Below are 18,970 nucleotides of genomic sequence, written 5' to 3'. Positions count from 1 at the left end.
TATGCACCATCAAATATTGCTGCCCTATGGCATTTAGTGACTCTTAGGGATGATTTGGTTCGACATGTCCAAGAATGTTTGATCACTCAACGCAATGGGAGGAGATTGGGGCTAGGGTTTACCTAGCTAGTTGTAGCTTACAAAAAAAACAGTTTGATCCCACGATGAAAGGTGAGAGAGATTCAACAGTTGGCAACTTTGTACTGGCCAACACTACAAGTTTTAGCATCACCTTGGATGGAGTCGCAAAATTAAAATAGAATAAGATCTCCAAAGAGTGAGAGATGTTATTATAGGTCTCTACAACACAGTCCCATAGTAGCTAGAATCACATCCATACCTCACACAAGCTCTAAGATACACTCCATCAAAGATCATTGACCTATGGCATTTAGTGACTTGGGGATGATTCAGTTCAACATGTTCGAGAACATTTGAGTGCTCCAAAAAATGGGAGGAGCTTGGGGCTAGGGTTTACCCAGCCACCCATAGCTAAAAAATAGACAATTTGATCCCATGATGAAAGGTGAGAGAGATATGAGCAAGATATGTATGCGTAGGCCTCTTTGTGCAAGATATGAGCAAAAGTTTCTAATGAGGCAAAATTGGTTCTTTTTGAGTTTTTCAAGATAGCCTAGGATTAGGTTTTTTTATTTTTTTTAATAGTTTGGAAGCTTTTCCAAGTGCTACAAGTGAAATCTAGTGACTACCTTTTTAATACAGTGACCAACAGTTGGTCTAACTCCCCATGCCTTCTCATTCCTACGGAGGAAAGCTTAATATATAGAGGAATATATACAAAGGAATTGTAGCTACATCTATTAAATATATAGAGGAAGATATAGAAAACCTAATTAATAGAGAGATTAATCTGAGAGAAAAGGACATTTCAAAAGAAAATGATTATCTTAGTGCCATCTAGGGTATGTCAATTACTTAGGATGAAGAGACAAAACCTACAGCTATTGGGAAAGAGTGCACATGTACATAGGCACAAATTTTTAGATAGAGAAGTAACAAGTGCTATAGAATTATCCATAGAGCAATGTGAAGTGAAGCCTCAAATTGGCTCATTGGTAGGCAAATAATTTGGTCATGCACTTCATTCCAGCACCATAGATGTTTCAATTAGAAATGCTTATTCATCAATTAGGAAGCTAGGATACTCAAGTTGGGCATGTGATGGGTAATTTATGGTTTTTCACCAACAATATCTAATGGGGATTGTGAGGAGTTTTATAGAGGTTTTACAATCCATTCCACATGATCAATGTGATAGTCAAGTTGGGTTGATACCCAATTGAATAGTTCCTTCACAAACATGGCTATTAGAGGAGCCCTAATTAGGCATCCTTGCAGATTTCTAGGGCTTTTACCAACTTTTCCTTAAGTTTTCATAAAATCTAGTAATAAGAAAAATTTTTTCCAATGACCAACCCTAAAGGATTTATGGGGTCTTGAGCCACCAAAAGGTCATATAGTAATTATGGTAAAATTAAGGGTTTTTGAGGGTTCCTTGTTGTCCTCAATTTTTAAACACCTTCCCAAGCTTGTCAAAACTTCTCCTTCACAAAATAACACCTTCTAATACTCCTCTTGAATCCCTCTAAATGGATTATCTTAAAACCTAATCCTCTTCATTCTAGAGCCAATTTGTTGTTGTCCACTCCTAGCCGAATACTGCTATATTCGCCTAGGGCAAGCTCAAAAAAAATGTTGCATGTGCATCCAAGGGCCCTGCATTGTTTCACAAATGAAATATGGTCTATACTTCAATATTCCAAGGTTCCATGGTTTTCCCATGGTAGAACCAAAGGTACAACCCCTAATTTATATGGTATGCCAAAACTAGTAGCACATTGTATAGTTTGAAAAGAATTTTATAAAACACTATACTTTTTTTCATACATTGCGAATGACCATTGTAGGTCCTCCTAAAGCACAAATGTGCTTAAAATCAAACAAAATGCCTATCCTTAAGCTTCTTACCAATCAATGAACTCCTTATGCATTCATCAAAATACATTAATGATCTTGACAAAGCAACAAAAAGTTCATTGCCACCTTTAAATGGAGACTTGAGTTTAAATGGAGATTGACAGTTCCCAAACATATCCTATTCAAGTAGATGACCAAGATGTTTCTTGAGTAAAGGGGATATTAGTTTATTAAGGTGTCTTTATGATCCCACTTGCATTGAGTTACTATTTTTTGAGCAGCTAGCCAGCTGCTTCGGTGTTGCATTTCTATAATATATAATGTCCTCATACAAGTACGTGCCATTTTTGTAAACATTTTCTATTGTAAAGGATTAGTGAGCAATATCTACAATGTCCATTTTCATTACTAAAGAGCATAACTATTAAAATTGCAAAGCTTCCATAAGCTATTGTAATGGAGATTATGTGCAATATCATTTTGCTAATTCTGATTCGATCAATAATACTATATACATATGTAAGAATAATTAGGTTCATATATATATTTGGTTCTTAATTATTTGACTATTATGAATGACTTATTTCCTTTGGTTTGAAAAAATATTTGTTGTATACAATACTCAATATCTATATTCCTTTATATTTTTTATTGGTTAATGTTCATATATGCATATAGATCCTTCATTGATGTTCCTTTTCTTTATTGGATGCACTTGCTTCAGATTCTCAGAATGACTATTTATTACCTATTGGAGGGTTGTGTATCTTTAGCTTAGATCTCTCTCTCCCCCTCCCTATTCAATATAATGAACCAATTGGATCTACTCTACATTTTAATGTCTCAAGTATGGCCTTGTGGTCTAACTCACAAACTTTCCAAAGAGTCTTATTATGTGGTTTTCGACCATAGTTTATCAAATGGACATTTTATGTAACAACAATGTTCAAATAATGAAGAATATTCCTCTCTATTTTCCAATCCTTGAATAACCACAAGTTTGGGTTCTTCATAGAATATCGTCTAAGCCATGTGTTAGTTGCAACCACCACACCAATATGGTACTCAAAACCTTCACCATCTATAACTAAGTGATCCAAATTTTGTTTGGCTTGGACACAATGCCACAAATAATAATTTGTCCCTTCTTCATTTTCTTTAGGTGCAATAATAACAAAAACATGGCCTGTAGTGATAAATGTACAAAATGCGGTCATTAATTTAGAAAATACTTAGGTAAAAGTTATAAAGTTACAAATTGAAATTACAAAGATATATATATATATATATATATATATATATATTACCAGGTTGCGCTAGATCAGACAAGCAATCAAATTCAATGGATGAATCTATCTCTACCATTTTCAATATTTGTGGGCGATGATAGGTGTCAGTTGGGTCCAAAATCTGTATATCCTATTTGTCCACCCATTCAATTGACTGACACTCATCCCAATCTTTCTCTGCACATGATGGACAATAGCATGCCATTTTTCATCTGTGGATACTCCATGAACCTACATCAGAGCTTCTAAAAGAGTGCAACTCACTTGATTCTATTACTATGCAACAATCCTCATATGGTGTGATGTTAGTATTATCTATCAACCAAAAAAATTTATGAACCGTAGACTCACATTCCTTACCTGGACCCATTCTAGCATTACACCACTAAAAAATGGATTTTGTATCTATCAATATTACTCATCTTTGTACTTTTGTTCTTCAAGAGCTAAGGCTCTTTTGATGCATGCACCTACACCATCATGCTCTCCCTTTCCATGACCAGTCTCTGTGAAATTCCACATATATTGAATTCTAGACAACCTATGCATCTTGCTCAACTAATAGAACATTCATGTATTCTTGAATTAAGATTCATAATTGTGTGACCAAATAATGTGTTGACAATATGATATGCTCCTATTAGCCAAATCTCCATAAAATAGTTGAAAAAAATCATGCATAAACTCTGTAGAATGTGATCGATCATCACTGATGTAAAAATGGTACTCCCTCAAAATCTTCCTATTATCCCCATACTTGTAGGTGAATGCATGAATGTTATGTGAAAAAAATGGAAACCTATTGAGAAGTATAATACTTTGCTTGCACCTCATTTTTTGGTTGTAGTGTGTAGTTCTCTGCAAAGTCTACAATTGAAACAATGGTATCTAGTGAAAACATATCCTTGCATAACTTGAATTGCAATTCCATCCATCGAGCTCTATGTGTATGCCTTCCATACTCGTAAATAATCTTTTCAAAAAAAAATTTATGAACTCATACACTAGAATTTTTTCAATGACTAAATCACATCTTTTACCTCATTTTTTATTTTTTAGAGGATATCTCATTATCTTATATTTTCTGTAATCTACTATTTCATTTCCAATTGCATGTGTACTATCCATATGTTCACAAGTTGATAGAAGTTGCAAAGAACCACAAAATAAACATGTACCATCCAAGCATGATGTCTTATAAGATTGTTGGCCGTCCCTTATTTCACATAAAATGTTGGATATGAATTCCCTTGAATATCTAGGTGGCTCATTCATGTCACAATCCTACAAAACAAACTTAGAATGCAAAAACACACATATATGCCTAAAAATATCAAAATGGTTAGAAAATTCAATATATATCCTACAACAATAACTTGTGCGTGCGTGACTTGTCTTCAAATAAAAAGGTTCACCCATCTCAAAAAATATTTGACTTATTCAAATTTGAGGATACATACCAATAAATTTTGCAAAAAATTGTGTCTAAGTTGAGTCAAAAAATATATCGCATGTGGGTCATGATTTTGGCTACCAATCCTCCTTAAAACATCTCTTTGATTAGGGGAAACATTTTATTATTTGTCCAAAAAAATTCAATCAATGATTTCAAAGCTTCATTAATTTCCTTATCTTTTGGCGGTAGTCTACCACTAAATGTCCATAACTCATTTTTTGTTGGATCTTCCAATTTATCACACCTTAGCATGGTTCTCCTTAGAGTACCTCTACCGATTTTAAATATTTTTCTTGTCTTTCTCATGAGTCAAGATTTCTTCATTTGGGTACTTACTATTGTCGATGTAAGTACTTGTCTTGTGATATTACTATCTTTGGTGTGTGATTTAAAACTCACTTTGTCATAAGCATTCATTAGATTATTTACAATGATTTTTTCATTTGAATTGTCCATCATTCTTAGCCCAAGAATTTCATGATAGGCCTAAATTTCAAATTCCTCATTATTTAAACAAATAAATGGCATTGACCTGTAATATTTAATTCTTCAAAGAATAATCTCCACATATGATTAACTTTTCTTTGACAAGTACACTTGCTAATCTTCTCAGGCATTGATTTCAAAATTTTAGTATCAATATCAATCAAATATTTTGGTCTCCTAAAAAGAATTCTAGAAAGTTTTATAATCTCTTCCATTCTCTCAACATTTTGAACATTAACATAAGGTTGAGTTCTTTGCATACCTTGAACCGAAGATGATTTTCCTTGGTAATAAGATGCAAAAGATGGAATATCAACTACTTTATATGTTGATGGTGTGCCTTCAACATGGCATGATGGAGTGTATACATTGTCAGATGTACAAATTAGCATCTCTTCAACATGAGATGATGATATGACTTCAACATTGGAAGATGGTGTAGCTTCACAATTCAATTGTCTTCTTGAGTGTAATAGTTTCATCCGTTCTCTTTGTCTTTCCAATTATTCCTCTTTGTTTATTTGTATAGGTGGTTCTTGTTCCTCTTTGAAAGAAAATTTTTCATTATTGCTTTGTAATTTTCTTTGTTCACATAGTAGTTTCATTTCATCTCTTTTAATTGCCAAATCTCTCTTCCTCTCTTCCATTGTTTGAGTTTTTGGTTTCTTCCTTGGCATGATGATGATTTCTATATGTCAAATTATTCAAACATCTAAACTAACTACAATTTGTAAATAACAAATCATTCAAATACATATACAAATTATAATTATTTTAATGAATGCAAAATATATATTAAACAATTTTTCAAATTTCTAACCATTTCCAAATAACAATTCATCCAAATATATAAATTTCAATGAATTCACTATATATTAAACAACATGTCAAATTATAATCAAATTTGTCTCTATATAATAACACAGAATATTTAAAAAGGACTACACTAACCTTTTCTATAGAAAGAATATTCAAAAAGCCTTCAAATAGTGTATCCAATGATTGAATTTTGTGTTTTCTAGCTTCAAATAGAATGAAAGAAGCCTTCAAATAGTATTTGCTAACTTCTAACAGCATGAAACTCATGTTTTCTATTGGAACAATAGAATACACAATAGACAAAAAGTAGAATATGGATCAGTAGGGACCCAAACATTCATTCTGACCATTTTTTGGTGTTTTTATATAGTGTGTATGCACTATAGTGTGTGCACACTATAAAGCAAGTAAACACTATGTCAAAAAAATCTCTCCCTATCCCACCATCCCCCATCCCCTACTCTCTCTCTCTCCCTACTCTCTCTATCACTCTCTCTCCTCTCCCATCCCCTTCTCTCTCTCTCTCTCTCTCTCTCTCTCTCTCTCTCTCTCTCTCTCTCTCTCTCTCTCTCTCTCTCTCTCTATCTATCTATCTATCTATCTCTCTCTCTCTCAGGCTACTCTCTCTCTATCTATCTCCCTCTCGCACTCCATTTCCCATCACCTGCTCTCTCTTTCTCACTCTCTCTCTCCCATCCCCTACTCTCTCTCACTCTCCCTCTCTAACCACCTACTCCCTCTCACTCTATCTCTCCCATCCCCTACTCTCTCTCTCTCTCTTGCTCTCCCTCTCCCACTGCCTACTCTCTCACTCTCACTCTCTCTCCCATCCCCTACTTTCTCTCTCATTCTCCCACCCCCACTCTCTCTCAATCTCTCTCTCTCCCCCATCCCCTACTCTCTTTCTCTTGGGTTACTCTCTCTCTCTCTCTATCTATCTCCTTCTCCCACTCCCTCTCTCACCACTTACTCTCTCTCTCACTCTCTCTCATTCTCCCACCCCCTACTCTCTCTCTCTCCCCTCTCCTCTCCCATCCCCTACTCTCTCTCTCATAGACACACACTCCCATACCCTCTCTCTCTCTTACTCTCTGTCTCCCACTCCCTCTCCTACCACCCACTCTGTCTCTCTCACTCTCTCTCCCATCCCCTACTCTCTCTCTTACACACACTCCCATCCCCCCTCTCTATTGCTATCTCTCTCCCACTCCCTCTCCCACCACCTACTCTCTCTCAATCTCTATCTCTCCCATCCCCTACTCTCTCTTACACACACTCCCATCCCCTCTCTCTCCCTCTCCCTCTCCTTCTTCCACTCCCTCTCCCATTGTCTACTCTCTCTCACACTCTATCCCCTACTCTCTCTCATCTCCCATCCCCTACTCTCTCTCACTCTCTCTCTCTCTATCTATCCCTCTCCCACTCTCTCTCCCACCACCTACTCTCTCTTATTGTCTGGACCTCTCCCATCCCCTAATCTCTCTCTCAGGCTACCCTCTCTCACTCTCTCTCCTCTCCCATCCCCTACTCCCTCTCTCTCTCTCTCCTCTCCCATCCCCTACTCTCTCTCTCTCTATCTCTCTCTCAGGATACTCTCTCTATATATCTCCCTCTCCCACTCCCTCTCCCATTACCTACTCTCTCTCTCACTCTCTCTCTCCCATCCCCTACTCTCTCTCCCTCTCCCACTCCCTCTCCCATTGCCTACTCTCTCTCTCTCTCTCTCTCTCTCTCTCTCTCTCTCTCTCTCTCTCTCTTCCATCCCCTACTCTCTCTCTACCACCTTCTACTCTCTCTTACTCTCTCTCTCTCCCATCCCCTACTCTCTCTGTTCCACCCCCTACTCTCTCTTACACACACTCTCTCCCATCCCCTACTCTCTCTCACTCCCATCCCCTACTCTCTCTCTCTTTCTCTACCATCCCTTACTCTATCTTTCTCTCTCTTTGTCCCTCTCTCACTATCCCACCTTCTACAATCCCCTACTCTCTCTCTCTCTCTCTCTCTCTCTCTCTCTCTCTCTCTCCCTCCCTCCCTCCCTCCCTCCCTCCCACCTCCTACTGTGTGCTATTGAGACCCAAATTTTAAAAAGCTTTAAAAAGTACGTGTGCACTATAGTGCACATAGGCTATTCAAAGCTTTGCATTCTACCAACCCTAAGGCTTGGTTTAACCTTGGGGATCCAACCCAAAGGTTTGGAGTCTCTAAACTAGTCTGAGATGTGTTTTTTTGTAAACATACAAAAAATGATTGATTTTTCTTTTGTGCTCTCCTTCAAGTTTCCTCATGGTTGAGCGTCGATAAAATTAGGTTACATGACATTGTAGGTCTCTGTGTTAGCTATATAGCCATATAATTTATTTTTTATTTGAACTATTTCAAGCCTTTCAACTATAATTTCTTTTGAGTGTATATGCATTTTTTGTCAAAAAACTAACATGTACTAATTGGGTTGTAGATTTTAGCTCATTCATTGAATTTCACAACAACTTAATTTACTTAGAAACTAAACTCCATTCTACACACTTTGAAAAAAGAAGTTTTGATTTTAGATTAGTTTTCAATCATTTCTAGGGGGAGCACATAGATATTTCACATTTTTGGGATGTGTCCAATTAAAAAATTCATTAAAAAATACACATTATAAAAGTACCCAAAAATTTTGGGATAAACTACACAGTGTTAGGTAAATTCTGACCAGAGTGATTAAAGAATTTTTTTTTTATTTAGAGAGGTCACACTTTGTACTATGTTATGTTTTTTTCTAAATAAACAGTACCACTTTCTCTGACCCCCTTTTTTGAGGACCTAAAACTAAACCATTTTGATAAAAAAATTAGTAGTTTAGAAACTAGATTCAAAGGACAACTACTTTTTTTTTGTCATATCTTAAAATTTTGAGCGTAACTATCTTCAAATTCTTGTTGAAGTTCAAAAATTGCTGATTTCAAAAAAAAGGTGTCCACTTATACCCCCCTTTTGGCACCACAAGTTGGTGTACTTACCCTGGAAGGAAATCTAGTAATCAAATTTGGGAGTATAACATGAATTAACAATTATTATTTTTAATAATTTGGCTATCCATCATAATTTTGATGCCACATTCTGATGGTTAGCTATCACTTACATGACACAGTTGTCGCAACACCATCACAATTATGATGACTAGTTCTAATGGATCAACATCGCACCCACAACACAACTATCGCATGGACATCACAATTGTGATGACCTCAACATGAACTCTTGCCCCTACCTTCTTCCAATTTACAAAAGTTTTATATATCGCAATTGCAACAGATGCCCTTGCCGTCACAATTTGTAACAATAAAAGTTTAATGCCTATCTGACGTGAGCCAACTCGTGGATCTATTGCTTGGGCGATAGGTGTTCATCGCAATTGTGATAGACAGTCATCATAATTCAGGTCCAAATGTAGTAGTGTGTGTGACTCTTGCACCTTAATGTAGAAAAACACTAATATGTAATAGCATAAAACCACATTAAATATAGCAAACTATTATATATGTGTAATTATAATTAATAAAAATTAACTTATGATCAATTATATGGTAATGATATAATTAAGTAGGATTAGTAAGCCTTGAACATGCACATCTAGTATACAATGTCCTTGAATTACACAATTTTCATCTTCATCATAATTTTATTTAATCTTAATAAATAAAAATTTATTTATTTTACTCAAAACAATTTTGGAGAAACTTAAAAGTATAATACTTAGAAATAACCATCTTAAATAATATTTTTTATGAACCATATAAAATCTTTTTCATTTTTCTTGTACATGAAATTTGTCATGTATAAAAACATATGTTTTGATGAAAGATATATAATAAATAGTGCTAGTAATCAATAATCTTATGTAAATAATTGAAGTTGAACCTAATGTTCCTATCTATTTTAAAATAATTTAAAAGTTACAAAATAGAATTTGATTCATAATTAATGAAATTTTATAAGAAATATTAGACCCTTAGAAATAATAAAATGGGTTTGATAACAATCGTTGCTTTATTTGCAATCTACTTGTATTTGATACCCATCTTTCAATACTCTTATAAAGCTTGAACTTAATGTGTTTTTCTTGCTTACACTTTTCCACCTGTAAAAGAAAGAAAAATATTTAAATAAATATATAATAAATAAATTTTTAAATATTTGTGCAATATCATACTTTAATTTTTTCTCAACAAAACTTTACCTATATTTAGTACACAGATGATAAAGGAAAATAATAATTTCAAGCTTGGCTAGATTCACTCCCAAACATGCTCTAATGCCACCTCCAAATCCAATAAAGGAATAGGCACTCAATGGCTCCTACAAAAAGACAATAAATGTCACTTCAATAGATGTTAAGACATTCGCAAGTTATTAAAGTTATCAATCTAAAATAATAATACTTTCGAGGTTTCTAAAAATAAACAAAAGTGGAATTTATTATTATTATTTTAACATTATATCGGGCTATTTACTATAGAATCATCATGATTTAGTTAGAGATCATGAGAATATGCTAAGTGTTTCTCTCGGGGCATGATATGTTTTTTTACTAGCTGATGATTTTATAAACATTATTGATATTTTTTATTTAAAGTTTAGAAAAATGAATGGTCAATTATCATACAAGAGGATAGCATTTGATAAGGATTGTGTTTCTCACTTCATGAGGCTAGAGGGTTCAAACTATTACCCACTTCATAGTAAGGAATAAATGTTTACATTAGATGAATTATTCATATTCTTAATTGAAATGAGCCTTGAAAGATTCTTATCCATGTTGCAGTTCCTTCAAATACCTATTTAATCCACCAATCTAAAAGGGATTGGCTTTCAAATGCTTCTTAGAATGAATGATGTGGTTCACACTAAGGGAAATTTTGTGACCAATAGCATTTTGCATGTTTCAAAGGTTGCTAAGCCTTTGATTTCTTGAAATATCAATAATTTTCTTTGCCTCAAACATCATTACTTTTTTGGTCCCCTCTTTTGCAAGACAAAGGTACTTACTTTCCTCATTTTACATGGATGAGGGTTTTTTTCTTTTGCAATAAAAGGTATCTATTGATCACAAGATCCATTCTCTAGAATGACTATGAGTATTATGTCTTGGATTGAGATCAAGACCAATAACTATTTCTCTCATCAAGATGATGATACTTTTGAAGTTGTTACACACACACAGAGGTGTTTAGGTAATAGGGAGAGAGGAGAGTGTGGAATATAGAGAGGTTGAAGAGGAAGAGTGACATGAAGAAAGACATCTATATAAATTAAGGTAGGTAAAGAGAGTGAAATAGATATATAGAGAGAATGATGATAGGAGCTTAATGATTATAAAAAATTGACTAGATTTAAGAAACTATATGATCTAGAGCATTGGGAGATTGGAGAGAGTGAGATAGAGAGAGGTGATAAGGAAGGCAAAGAAGAGTGATAGGAAAATAGATAGATCTGGAGATTGATGGAGACACATAGCATGATATAGAGAGATTAAAATAGAACGATGATAAGATCATGTTGATTACTAGCTCATTTGACCAAGTCTAAAAAGCTAGAAGATCTACAATCTAAAATTTGTTTTGTTACTCCTATAGATCATTCTCAAACATCCTGACAATACATACATACATACATATATATATATATATATATATATATATATATATATATATATATATATATATATATATATATATATATATATATATATATATATATATAGCTATATTTTCTCTTTGGTTTTTCTTTTCTTATACTCAATGTTATAGTTTGTGTATATATAATGATGAAAACAAACTAATAAACATTCAAACTACATAAGTTTTCTCAAGAGCTAAAAATTTAAGCTACACACAGGCTCCTCAACCATTAATACTAAAGTTCTCAAGTGGGTTGGGGGAGGAGATAATTAGTCAAGTAACATAAATGTCCATAAAGAAGGGTTCGGTGGGAGGAGATAGTAAGTCAAGACACACAAGCCTAGAAATGTCTCTCCTCTCTCATTGGTCAAGCGACATAAGCGTATATTTTATCTATTTTTTGTTTAAAAAATGCTATGATTTTTTGTTATTTAACATAACACATGTGCATTATGCTTATTTAGAAAAATGTGTATGCATTTTGTTCTCATTAAAAGGACATAACAATTTATCTTTTAAATAAGTATTTTTAATTTAAACATGCATGCAATTTTTTAATTTTTATAATATTTATGCATTTAGCTTTTTTTAATCTTTTTGTGTATGGTCATTTTTTTGTTCACCATCTTGGTGCACATACTCATTTAACATTATTGTGTATGGTAGAATTATAACAATAGAGAAGAAGTAAATAATGGAGATCAAGATAATGGTGATTATTACTTCTCTAGTGTGTTATTTATGACATTGATAACATGAAGTAAAGAGAAACAAGAGTTCCTAACAAAAGGGTTTCATAGGGTAGTGAACATGACTCCATTTCAACTACACATATATTTCTCTAAAACGACATGGTGAAGGATGGAGTTCTATTGAGTGTATTTCTAGAGTTAGTTTAATAGATTGTGGTGTTCACATAAAGTATCTACGTAATACAAAAGCCTGCTCACAATTAAGATTAAGAACATTTAGCAAAAACAATTTTTATAAAATGTGTACAGAAATATTTTACATAAGAAAAATAAAATGTTACATAGATGAATATATACATATGATGATACAAAATAATTTAAACATATAAAAATATGTTTACCAATATATAAGATTAACTTAAAAATAGTTTCAAATAATAATTACTCTTAAAATTAAAATTTGAACAATTCAATACATTAAAAAAATATAAGAATTTAAACTTACATTAAATCTCGAAGGATCGAACTTTGCTGGATCTTTAAAATTTTGACAATCGTAATGAAGAGGGAAATGATCAATTGCAAGATTCCAACCTTTTTTAATTGTAAATCCTGGAAATAACAATAAAATCAAAGCTTAAGATCTGAACATATATAAATCCTAAATAATCTTAAAAAATCTACCTTGCAATGAAAAATCTTTGACAACTGAGCGAACACTCCACTGGGTGGGATTTGCCATTCTGAGCGTTTCTAACACTACCTGTAATATCATGATAAAAAATCAATTAAGTGGTTGAATACAATTAAACTAAGGCTACTCTAGAAAGTACAAGCGAAAGAAAGTTCATTACCTTTGAAGCATATGGCATGTGTTGGATATCATCCCATGCCAAGTTAGTTTTACCTGATCCAGCTTTGTTATTCACAATCTTATCATACTCGTCCTGATATCACACAGCTTGTTTATATAATTAGCATATAATTTGATTAAACTGTATAGAATATGTAAATATTTAATGATACTACTATCAGTATTCAATTTTGTAGTTTTATATTGATTAGTAATTCACAAAAATATTTCTTATAAGAATGAATAGAACATATAATATTCATATATCCAGATGATGCCGTCAAAATGAAGCATCAAGCCTTCATGAATAAAAAGCAAAGCATTATTCATGAAACAGAAATCAATAAATTCGACTTAACAAAATCAAATTCTAACTCACTACAAATAATATCTTATACATATAAATATCCTATTGAAAAAGCTATCCATACCATGAGTATCCTTTTTGAATCAGGATTTTCTTCCAAAAACTTCATAGCCCACATGAGAGCAGCCCCTGTTGAGGCATGTCCTGCTAACAGAAGACCAAGACAGTTATCTTTTATCTCCAAGTCAGTCAGTCTTTCTTCTTGAGGAAACCCATCTCTAGATATCATTGATTGAATGAAGTCATCTTTAATCTCCTCCCCCTTTCTTCTCCTCTGAATTATGTTGTCTAATAAGGTCATTAAACTCTCACGGGCCTGCAAATGAAGGTATGAAATCTATAATTCTTGTATAGTAAATCTCAGCTAAGCTTTGATGTTAAATGTATAGTAACACAGATTAAAAAAATAAGTAAAATGGGCACCTTGCATCCTCTGTAATAGCTTGTCCCTGGTAGTTTGATATCAAAGCCAGTTGTCCCATCAATGATATCAACGAAGTTCTTATGCAGCTTAGACAATTCTGGTCCATTTTCCATGCTTGCTAGTATATGGCTTATTATTCGAAATGAAAACTGCAGAAGTCCAGAAAATTTAGTTCTTAAATAAAAAATTAAAATTCACTTGTTCAGCTATTCAAACTTTAAAATAATAAATATCTGTTTAAATATAAATTAGGATCATACTACAATTGGTTCAAATATCGAGTTTTCATTTCAGAGATCAGATATCTGAAGTAAAGTCTTAAAATAGTGATTGCTGATTTCTATTATTGATTTCTAAGTTTGTATTGGTCTAATGTTCATATTCGTATGATCCACATATTTGTAATCAATATTTAATAAAGGGCACAATAGACTAAAATATTGAGTTTTCATAACAGAGATCTAAATTTTCATAAGACATTTAAAATAAAAATTTAATTTCTGATTATCCTTCTTTCATAATTAATTTCTAATATGAATCGATGAACTTGTATTGGTCTACTGTTGGATATTTGTATAAACAAAATATTACTAATGAATATTCAGTTAAAATAAATATGATCACAATTAAAATTTGACTATCATTGTACTCACTAAATTTTCATAGGACACCTTAAGTAAAATTCTAAATTGTGCTATTGATCTTCCAATATAAACTTCTAATATACAACAACTGATTTGTAGTAAGAATATATATATATATATAAGATGGATATTTGTATAAATAGAATATATATAACTGATATTCAATTGTAAAAAAACTACCTTGACTCATAAGATCTAAAACTAAGAGCAGTGACATTTATAAACGCTTACAATATAAAAGCCAGATTACTCACCATTGAGGTTCCATCAAAGACTGAAACTTTTTTTCCTGACCACCCATCAAGAGTCTCAAGGCAGATGGCTTCCATTTTCTCAAAGTTTTTCTTCAGATTATCTGATAATAGTGGTTCTCCAACCAATCTTCTTATTTTCCTATGAATATCTACCCCTGCATAAAATATACTGTCACTCCCCAACAAATCTTTAGCACTTTGGGTGCCTCCAAACTGGAACAATTTGTGTTCTGATTGAAACAACAACTTTGCCGCTTCTCTGTTGGATGTGAATACCCATTTGCGCCCAAGAATGTTGGTCATAAATATTCTTCCATACCTGCAATAGAAACAGTCACAGCTCAAGACACCCTTAATTAATTGAATACAGTATGCATTAGGCAATTTTTTTGTTAAAAACTTCTACACCCATATGGCTTTACAAAATATTTTGAAACTTATCTTGTATTTGAAAAAAAGGGGACTTCTTTACCTCTTAACACGGCTATCTGTAAAGCTTTGAACTCCTATAGGATGTTTAAAAGATTGAAAAAATGAAAAGGATTCACCAACTATGGGAAGACCAGTACTTCCTGGAATAACACCTGCACCACTACTTCCCTTTGCTCTTCTCCTCAAATTGAAGACAAGGTAGGAAACAACAAGAATAGCTAGAGGAAAAGCAATCTCAAGAGGAATAGTTTTCCACATATCTGCCATTTTCCCTTCTTCTTGATAAGTTTCTGTATCTTTCTGTTTATAAATACAGTTGAGCAATTTAGAGAAGTCTGTAATTTGATTGACCGGTAAGTGGATTCTGTCATTTGAAGACTAAAAGACAGCATATCAAAACAGCATCATTGTCTTTCAATGAAAGGTTGATTCTAGCATAACTTTCTTAAATTTGTCCTCTGCTGTAATGGTCGTCCCAAGATTATTGTTTGGTGGCAAAGTGATATACGTGCCTGTCTCTCTCTCTATATAAACAAACAATCAATAGTACTATTACAATATAATCTATTAAAATAGTCTGTCAAGGAGTCTGTGGTTTGTTGGAGAGTTGACTTAACATGGAATAGTTTTGATTAAAATAGTCTGTCAAGGAGTCTGTGGTTTGTTGGAGAGTTGACTTAACATGGAATAGTTTTGATTAAAATAGTCTGTCAAGGAGTCTGTGGTTTGTTGGAGAGTTGACTTAACATGGAATAGTTTTGATTGGTCTGAAGTCTTGATACCATAAGAGATGTAGTTGGTATTCTCAGAAATGGACAAAAATATTATAATCCAAAACTCGTATTTCAAATAAGACAAGACATATACTTTAAATTAAACTAAGGATAAGTAGAATACTTGTGTAATTGGTTTAGTCTAAGGTTATTGCTCTAAACAAAGACAAGAGGTACATTATTTAAACTAAGGATAAGAAGAATAATTTTTTTCATTGCTATTTATAACAAAGTGGGATTATTTTAGAAAAAATATCTCATTAATAATCTTCTAGTCTTTAGAGAGAAATTTGAGCCTTGGAAATTTCTATCATACTAGTATTACGTGTTATTCTTGATTGCCTTATTGAGATTATGTAATTTAGAGTTGTTTGAGGGTTTGTTGTCTTGTTCTTTTCATATGAGTGTTGAGGCTAGTTTGGTTGAGTTTTTGGTAGTGATTGATTTACTATTCATATTCCCTTTTATAGGCTTTGTTGTGGAATAATCCATCTGATCTTATGTTTGGGAGTGGTTTTTTGTCTAAATCCTTAATGGGAAACCTTAGAGAGGTATATGTGTATGACTATGTGTTTCAATTATAGATTATGAATTCTTCAATTTCGATATTAGACATCTACTTTATGATGTTTGGAATTGTAACCTAGAGTATGAGTATCTAAATGTAATTATAGAAAGTGGCTCTCAATGAGGGGTGGGGCCCTAAAGTTGTTGCCAGGGTATCTCAATAGAGAGTTTCTTATTCAAGTGATAACATAATTAATGAATTGGAATTAAACACATTAATGAGATGATTTTAGTATGCTACCTGATGTAGGAGCATCTTGGGTCAATGAGCAATCTTGCATCAACCAATTACATTTCTTGTTTTCTATACTAGAATGTTGTTTGTGAAGTCATCGTTGTTGCTTGAGTTTTGAGTTAGGTGAGTCATCATCTTTTTGTTGACCTATTTTAGATCCTTACTCTAAGAGCGCAAAACTTGATGAGTCATTTTCTTCAAGTTTTGTGCTGATTTATCTTATTATTGTTTCCTAAAGTTTTCTTCTAGTCAGGCGTGTCAATTCTTTCAAAGACAAAGAGGAAGAGGTCGAAGATTTCAAAGAAGCAAAGGCAGACCCTATGGAGAAAGTAGAAAATAGAACAATGCAATACAATACAAGTTAAAGGGAAGGCCAAATGGAAAGAAGGTTGTGCTGGTAAAAGAGGAAACTACACTAGAGGTAGCTACATTGGTTACTCTAGGAATAATTATAGTGGTAAACAAGAAGACGGGTCTTGGTTTAAGAGAACTTGTTTTAATTGTGAAGAAGAAAGACATAGAGCCTTTGAATATGTCAATTCTGGCAAAAATATTGGTGGTGGTGTTGGAATTGGCGGGGGACGGGGGGTGAATTAGTAGTTTAAACTTTGACCTATAAAACTTTCACCACACATCCATCGCATACATTCAATAAGTAAACTAAAATACCATGTAAAGCATATACATCTAAATTATGTAAACAAGTAAACATTCACACATATATGACACTAGATATGATTACCCAGAAACCCTCCAATGAGAAGGTAAAATCGTGGTGGGGATGACACCCAAAAATCTTCATTAGTACAGTAATAAAGTGTATCCAATGAAGGTTACAATGTTTGATCATGAGACATGATATACCCTGTGAAAGGTTTTCCCTATTAAAGGCTTACAAAGACTATTAGGTCTCACCTTGTTAAAGGATTTCAACACCCTATTAGAAGTGTGTCTTGTTAAAGGACTTCAACTCACAATTAAGTAAGCACCTTGTTAGAGGATTTCAATACATCTTGTTAGGACTACTCTATTAAGAGATTTAACTGATTCACCTATAAAATGACTCAGCATTGATCCTACGATTAGCACTTGGTTGCTTCATGACAGATCACCTCTAAACTAATGTATTATTGATCCTTCTTAATCAAATGTCTCTTTGCTATATGTTATTCTCTTCCTCTATTATCCTTTAACTAATTTTGCAATGCAATCTTAGATCATAACTCCTTAGCCACTATGAATGCTTTGTTTGTGCCTGCAAACTTCTCCCTTCACTTCTTTCACACACCTTAGAAAGTTTAGGGTTTGTCCTCCTTAAGAAGACATGGGTGACTTAAGGTTCAGTATGAATCAACAGCTATGATTCATCCATTTTGTTGCTTAAACCTTCCCTTTAACTAATTGGTTGCATGTAATACATTGGAAATCCAATTCAATCTTTAAGTCAGATCAAAACTAGTTTAAATGGTGGTTTGTTCCATTACAAACAACTATGAAAAAATTGTCTTACTCAGCATCTAAAGTCTTTGATGCTCAGCATATACTGGTTTCTTTACTATGACCCAACATCTGTATCACTCAACATGGTCTGCTTACTCAGCTCCTAAATCACTTGGCATACACTATCTATTTGGCACTTGAGTGACTCGGCACACGAGTGGTTCAGCACTCACTGTGGACTCAGCATGCTCTATTATATACATATTGTGCTCAGCATGTATTACTTGTTTGGCATGAACTAAGTAAATGACTAAAGTGTGTAGACACTCATTTGTCAAAAAAACCAATCTGAGATCAGCAATCTCCCTCTTTGACATGAGTGTCAAAAACACTTGGTCACGCATTGATATCCTTATTCTTATGTGCATAACATATCTCTTATGTGGCTTATATACAAAACTTCAAATTTTCAAAATTTTGTAACAACTTATATAGCTCGAAATTTGATAACTCCCCCTAATTTGATAGGTCTTATTCTGTACTGAAAATTTTGTTGGTCTCAGATTGGTTTTGACAATTGAGTGTCAATACACTTAACCAATTCTTAGTTAATGTCAAGTATAATACAAATGCCA

General features: G+C 33.4%; 1 protein-coding gene across 1 annotated transcript; it reads right to left on the bottom strand.

Moving 5' to 3' along the window:
* Nucleotides 1–9,963: 9,963 nt before the first annotated feature.
* On the bottom strand, nucleotides 9,964–15,199 carry LOC149550137 (abscisic acid 8'-hydroxylase CYP707A2-like). The gene is made up of 8 exons (XM_089795028.1): nucleotides 14,889–15,199; nucleotides 13,990–14,139; nucleotides 13,631–13,882; nucleotides 13,201–13,293; nucleotides 13,031–13,109; nucleotides 12,852–12,958; nucleotides 10,214–10,332; nucleotides 9,964–10,114 (listed from the first exon to the last, which is right to left on the bottom strand). Exons 1-8 carry the CDS (start codon nucleotides 15,189–15,191, stop codon nucleotides 10,024–10,026), a joined length of 1,194 nt encoding a protein of 397 aa, XP_089651154.1. The 5' UTR covers nucleotides 15,192–15,199; the 3' UTR covers nucleotides 9,964–10,023.
* Between the last annotated feature and the right edge of the window lie 3,771 nt (nucleotides 15,200–18,970).

The sequence above is a fragment of the Cupressus sempervirens genome, chromosome 7, assembly GCF_028749045.1.
Source record: "Cupressus sempervirens isolate cs-2001-9-10 chromosome 7, ASM2874904v1, whole genome shotgun sequence".
Classification (NCBI taxonomy): Eukaryota; Viridiplantae; Streptophyta; class Pinopsida; order Cupressales; family Cupressaceae; genus Cupressus; species Cupressus sempervirens.
The sequence above is the reverse complement of the archived record's forward strand: the minus strand, read 5'-3'. Positions and strand labels throughout refer to the sequence as shown.

Excerpts from the sequence above, each read along its gene's own strand:
- LOC149550137 (XM_089795028.1), bottom strand. The coding sequence starts at position 15,191 with ATGACCAACATTCTTGGGCGCAAATGGGTATTCACATCCAACAGAGAA. Across the intron at positions 13,294-13,630 it reads ATTCAAAAAGGATACTCATG|GACGAGTATGATAAGATTGT; the intron begins GTATGGATAGCT and ends GTGTGATATCAG. Across the intron at positions 10,333-12,851 it reads TCGATCCTTCGAGATTTAAT|GAGCCATTGAGTGCCTATTC; the intron begins GTAAGTTTAAAT and ends GTCTTTTTGTAG.